This window comes from Pavona decussata, unplaced genomic scaffold, assembly GCF_977016875.1.
Source record: "Pavona decussata unplaced genomic scaffold, jaPavDecu1.1 SCAFFOLD_391, whole genome shotgun sequence".
Lineage (NCBI taxonomy): Eukaryota > Metazoa > Cnidaria > Anthozoa > Scleractinia > Agariciidae > Pavona > Pavona decussata.
In genome coordinates, this window is record NW_028145763.1 from 1,883,456 (window position 1) to 1,890,000 (window position 6,545).

Genomic DNA, 6,545 nt, shown 5'->3' on the forward strand with positions numbered 1-6,545 from the left:
GTCCCTAACGGTTTTCATCCAACTGCTTCCCTTTCTTTTAAAGGGGCATTGTAACGGAGAGTTTGAAAATAGTCAAAGCTACTGAAATATTTAACATAGAACCTTTCCTATAACACGAAAATATTCGTAGAGCATCAGGAGGAAAATATTAAGTGATTTCTCCAATGCTGAACAATTCACAAATCAGGTTTAATTTAGCAATGATAAAAGAAGCAGAGACCGATACAACGTAGAATTACGTTTTAAAGGTTACTATATTTCGGCTGGCCAAACCAGCCTTCTTCAGGTACAATGAGAATTTGCATTGGGACATACGCTTATATAACAAATATTTGCGCAATAGCGGAACTACGTAAAACTAAAGTGATTGATAGTATAAAATATGAAGCAAATGAAATAACAATAATAATAAGAACAAAAAATAAAAATAATAATAATAATAATGAAAGGAAAAAAGCTAGTAAATTTCTTCGCGAATATTGAGGCCATGTGGAAGAAGTGTTCTGCCTCTTGAGATTAAAAAGGTTTCCCTGGCCTTACAGACATTACTTAATTTATTATTTTGATCAAAATACACAGGGAGAACTTTACTTGAAAAAAATTTGGCACTTTTTTCAAGTTATAACCATTTCCATCCAAACTGTCCACAGCAAATACTCGTAGGGTACTTGTTAACAATACCGAACCATTATTTTAACATTTTCTCCGATAAAAACATGTGTTCGGCACAATTCAAAGGTGCACTAAAAATTTGGTCAAACTGCCCGTTTAATGAAAAGATAGAAGGGAACAAATAAAATTTGATAAAGTGAAACTAAATAATAACTAATTGTTAATTCGTGGTATTAAATTATACAGTATAATGATGAAAGAGAAGATCAGTAAAACGAAAGTGATCGAGGATACAAAAGGTTCATCTATGCAAGCTCAGTATAATTTGATTTGTGGAAGAATAGAAGATTAGTGATCTAGATATTCACGTCTTCGTTCTTTAAAATTGTTTAGGGCACGTGCTTTTGTCTTTTTAGACTTGTTGTAGTATGTAAGTTTCTGTGGTTTCATTGAAATGACTCTTTCTGATTTTGTTAAATTGGGCTGAATTACATTTAAAAAGGAAAAATTAATATATTTGATTGCCATAGTTATACTCTACCCGGCGAGAAATTTTCTTAGCAGAAAGCTTTGGATTCTTTAGCTTCTCCCTGGGTACTTCAGCTTTTTAACCCTTCCCTTCTTTCAAAAAAATGATGTCCTCTTTAAAAGCCGGATAGCACCCTTCTAATAAACCATGAGCCCTTCTTCTTCCTTATTCTACTCACAGAACTGAAAAAACAACAACATCAACTGAACCACGAATGTAAAACAAGCTTTCACCACAGAATACTGAATCGCTCTCAAGAGAGGATGAAGGTAAGAGAGGTAATCCCCCATATAGGCCCTATTCCCATCGTAATCCACCTTCATCCTCTCTTGTCGCTCTTTAATAATTCCAAAGAAACAAACGTTGAGAATGAGAATGAGCAAACGTTCTTGGTTAAAAAATATAAGTACAAAATGCATGTATCATTTAGATTTAGACTATAGTTAATACACAAGCCGATTAAATATAATTTTAAAAGACATCTTGTTTATGGAATCACTGTTTAAAACTCTCGGTTCTAGTTGACGGAAGAGTATACTAAGGGTTGCCTCTGTTACGCATCAATGTGGATCTCGTAGGTGGCCTGAGAGATCGACCCACCAGTAGGCTATCAGCGGAGCTGGTAACACTTTTCCACAGTTTCCTATCCGAAGTTACTTTGTAAGAGCTGTGAAACTGGTCGAACCAGTTTTAAAGGGAACCTCCACTCTGATAACAAATCGACGTTAAATTGTTGGGAATAATGTCCAGGTTCTTAATTTTAGTTTGAAAAGAAGAAATAACACTCAAATGTGCTAAAAATTTGATATGATTATCGCCTATTTTCGCGTTTAAATTTACCGCGCACCGCCATTTTGAATTTAATGACGTCATACGGTTGCCGCTATTGTTAGGTAATTCATTTTTACCTCTGCGCACTTGTCAATTTAGAATTAATGTTTTCATTTTATTGTTCATTTTTAACCCGTTGTAATTTTACTTGTATATAACCCTACTTTAGGTTTATTTCTCTTATTCCAAGTATTATCACTGCTCCAAGTACTGAAGAAGCCGGCGCGCGCGAAACGTTTACTGCACATTAAAAGCAGGACCTACGAGAAGTTCGCTGTTTGCTCTTGTGTATTCAACTTAAAGTTTTTCGAGTGTAAGCGTGTAGTATCCGACTGGATCCTTCTCTTAAGCGGCATCACCGTTGGCTAACGTTGGCTGACCAATTTTCTCTACACAAGTATATACATTTTGATACTAACAGTTTAACTTGTATTTTTATATTTTATCGAACTGATGAGTTGTTTTTGTGTGTAAATAAAGATTGAATGCATGATTATTTTTATCATCATCATCATTACACAGACAAAGTTATCTTTTTAGACTCCCCGCAAAATTAAGGAATATTATCGAAAATAAATAAAAAAAATTATCGACGACTTCAGTTTCAAATGTTGTCTGAAAGAAAGGCTTTGGAATGTAATCAAAGAGAGGATAATGTTGCCTACTGGATAAACATCCCCTTCTCCAGCCGAAAAAACTATATATTTTGTTTGAAACATATTTTCCAATAGATGGTATTTATCCACTAAACTTCTCTCACAAACTGCATGTAACTGTAGGCTAGACCCTTAAAAGAAACAGGAGAGTATATGGGAGTGAACTGTGATCTGGCATTATTTTCATGTTGCTTGCTGAAGAATATCTGAAAACTTATAACAGGGGACTAACATAAATTTTTAAAGTGAGGCTAAAATTTACATTTACATTTACATTTAAATTGGGTCTGAACACAGGCTAATGAGAAAGAAGCTGAACTTTCACTGATTTTATTATATTTAACAAAACGATGGTAGTTTTCCATGGTCTTTTCTCTTATAAACCATAAAATGACTTCATAAAATGTTCAAAATTTAAGTGGAATCACGGGTCGCAGGCGAGTGGGTTCACTGCCAAGTTTTGAAATTTTACGGCGTAATTCTATGGTCTATAAGAGCATAGACCAACGATTTGGTTTCTACAATAACATTGAAAAAGTACGGGCGGAATTGGCTTTGTTTTCAGTTGAGAAGATGCGGGCGTTACACATCATGACATCATTTTTATTGTCTGTACTCTTACAGGCAATAGCTACAAGCCAATCAGCGTACAGATTCAAATATTTTTTTGTTTGAGACCCCACCTGACTACATAACAGTCACTGAGTGCACAATGGATTTGGCAGTGAAACAAGAGAGAGTTTGAACTCAAGTTGACAGATTTAAATTCTGAGACTCCAAAAAAGGAACTGAACATTGCAAGAGTTTCAGGGCAAACAAGAGCACAGTTCTTCCTCATCATTTCTTGGAAACTACTGCTCATGTTTGCTGCAGGCTTTGTCCCTACACATTTGTAACAACAGTGTTCCAGATAAGAGAGGGGTCTCAGGTCAAAAACCCGAGAAGCCTGGCTTCCTGACCCGACAAAACAAAAGGCAAACTTAAGACGATTTAGAGAGAACCAGAGCTATTGACCCCTCAAAATTCTTCATTGACTCCCTGATTTTAAAAGTTACCTGGAACACTGAACAATGTGCAGTTTTAGTGAGCCAATAATTCTGATACTATGTTTTTTGTTCACTACTCTCTTCACTGTGTTCTGCTTTCGGGTGTATTTGCTTGGCATCACCTTCCTCACCAGCACCGATGATTGAGTCCATGTCCTTCTTAAATTGATCAAATTCATCCAGGGTTGATTTGGCAACTTGTTCTACAAACTGTCTATTAGGGGTTGTGACAATAAGACCAAGTCCATAATCATCAATCCTCATTTCATCTGTAATCCGACCCAAGTGCTTCAAAAATTCATGCCTTTCTTTGATGCGTTTCATAGAACATTGAAACACGCGAGGGCAGCGAGCTATGTTGGATCGACTCACGTTGATTTTTTCAAAGCAGTAATTGTATTTTTCCATGATTGCCTCTTTGCTAAATGTCATAATCGATGGTTGTTTGAGAATGAGATTCTTGATGTGATGTTTGTTGAATTTGAGCTCCTTCTCAAAGAATTGGACCTTTTCATCCAATGATTCCACGGTGTAAGTGGCAATGATGTGAGGACACTTTGTGAGAACGTGGAGAATTTCATCTGTGGTAAACAATGGCTTCACTTGTAAGTTTTCAAAAAATGTGATCTGAGCAAAGAAAAAAGCACATATTCCAGATTACTTATAACAACAACAACTTTATTTTTAAGTGTCAAAGTATTTAGCACTGTTGTGATAATTGGGGACACTGTAAATGTCTGAACCAAATATGTAAACTAAACACAATATTTGTAAAAAAAAAATCCTAACTGGCGGCAAGCAGACCAGGACTGGGTTGTTCGAAAGCTGATTAACGTTAATCTATGATTAAACTTAATTTAGGTTTCCATCTCGCTCTTTGAAAGTGGTTTTAAAGCCCAATTTAAGGTAAAGGTAAAGAAAAGTCTAGTCAAAACTGAGCGCCAAAAAATATTTTGGAAGAATCTTTACCGATTAGTAATTAAACTTGAATCAAAGTTCATATTAATCCAGGATTAGCTTAATAGGGCTTTGAACAACTGGGCCCAGTTGGTTCTTTACAGAGCATGATTTGCAAAACAGGACTACCATGAAACAAATCCAAGTTATCGGAGTGGTCACAAACTTGGCAAAGGAGAGAAAGCCTGGGATTGAGATCATCGAACGCACTCCCTAATCTTTGATTATTACTGGTATTGTAGTATTTTATCCTTGTAATAAATATTTATCATTTATTTTTACACTTATTATACTGATACAGTTCATACTGTTTTATCAGTTAATAAAGCAAATCAAATTAACTCTTGACATCAATAACAAAATCCCCAGGGAGTACTCCCCAGTATAAGAAGGTTTTTTAGCAGTTTTGGCTGAAATAGGGTATGGGTTTTAACGATTTTGGTCTGAAAGTCTAAAAATGAGTATGGATTTTTACAGAAAAGGGTATAAATGTTTGAAGCCAGGTCTGAAAAGGGGTACTAGAAAATTACATATTTTTGTCTGAAATAGGGTGACAGTTTGGAGAACTGAGCTGCACAATGTGACTACAAATTCCAAAGAGTAACCCCCCTCCCCCGGACAAAATCAATGGCCCACCAAATAAGCTTACATGCTTGCAACTGGGAAACTTTCTTAACAAGCTTACATGTGCATTTGCATTCTTCTTGCTCAAAAATAAAAGCATGGCTGGATTTTAAGTTTTACAATTTGCTTATTTCGCGTGGACGTGAAAAAAAAAATGCACATGCTAATTCCCCATAATTCCGTTAGGTCACATCATTCACACTTTACATGGGACAACATTTTTCTCAATTAAGTATAAACAGGGATATAAATAGAGAATATTGTACAATGGCGTGGGGGGGGGGGACAGGGGGGCGGGAGCCCGGGAGAATAGAGGGCGGGAGGGGTACGGGAGACGGGAGAGGAAGGGGCGGGAGGCAGGAGTTCTAAGAGAACGGGAAGCAGGAGAGCAAGACAAAACGGTGAATTTCTTTACTTATTAATGCGTTAAAATACTATCAAAAAAGGAATCCAACAATGTTTTACAATGTTATTTGTCCTCCATTTAGCGTCCTCCGAGGCTTTACACAATATTTTATATCCAAGGGCACACAAAATTCATGCTCAGGCGATAAACAGGGTTACTTCCAGTGAAATTGTAAACCCTTTCATTGTGTTACGTCATAGCTCATGAAATGTCAAGCGTGGCATGTAAACACGTGTGAGTGCCGCGCAAGTTGTTAGAAGTCTCAAAAGAGGTGAGCAAGGCCAGCAAGTACGTGTCTTGTAAATTTAGTATCAGAGATATAAAAAAAAAATTCAATGTCGTCAAAGACCATTTTAGTAGTTCTTAGTATCTTTCAGTACGGTAGTGAGAAATCTGGGGCATGGACGACCTTCTTGGGAGTTAGCTCCCAATGACCGTCAATCGGACTGTACTAAAGATTTAGCTGCATGGTGTATGGGAATTTGCGAATAGAATGCTGTTTCAATAAGCATGTGGAGACTGGGAGTGGTTCGTTTCACGACGCTGTTTTTCGTTTTGGACAAGGCAAAATCGATTCCTATCACAATAGGCAGCCAAACAGCATGGGAAGCAACCAGGAACGACTTTATAGAAAAAAGGAGTAGAATTAGGAGTAGGAGGAGATCAGTGCAGCCTCCTCGGCACATTGACGAAGACTTCTTTTTGATGAACAGTTTGCCTAATTGCGAACGCTTTTTCTTTCCCGAACTAAAAGCAATTTTTTTCACGTAGTTTTTAGGAAGTAAGGATATTGAGATTATAATTAGTGTATCAAGTAAATGTGATGGATCCGCAATACAGCGCCAAGAATTAGCAGACGTACTGAACTCTAACTGGGGCGTTTG

At 36.8% G+C, this 6,545-nt stretch overlaps 1 protein-coding gene across 1 annotated transcript in view; it reads right to left on the reverse strand.

Annotated features, from left to right (window-relative positions):
- Nucleotides 1-3,301: 3,301 nt before the first annotated feature.
- The window catches only part of LOC146451330 (transcription termination factor 3, mitochondrial-like), a 5,848-nt gene continuing 2,604 nt past the window's right edge, over nucleotides 3,302-6,545 (reverse strand). The window contains exon 2 of the mRNA XM_085099428.1: nucleotides 3,302-4,301. Within this exon, the coding sequence (XP_084955554.1) occupies nucleotides 3,732-4,301 (570 nt within the window). The 3' untranslated portion in view covers nucleotides 3,302-3,731. The remainder of the gene's footprint in view (nucleotides 4,302-6,545) is intronic.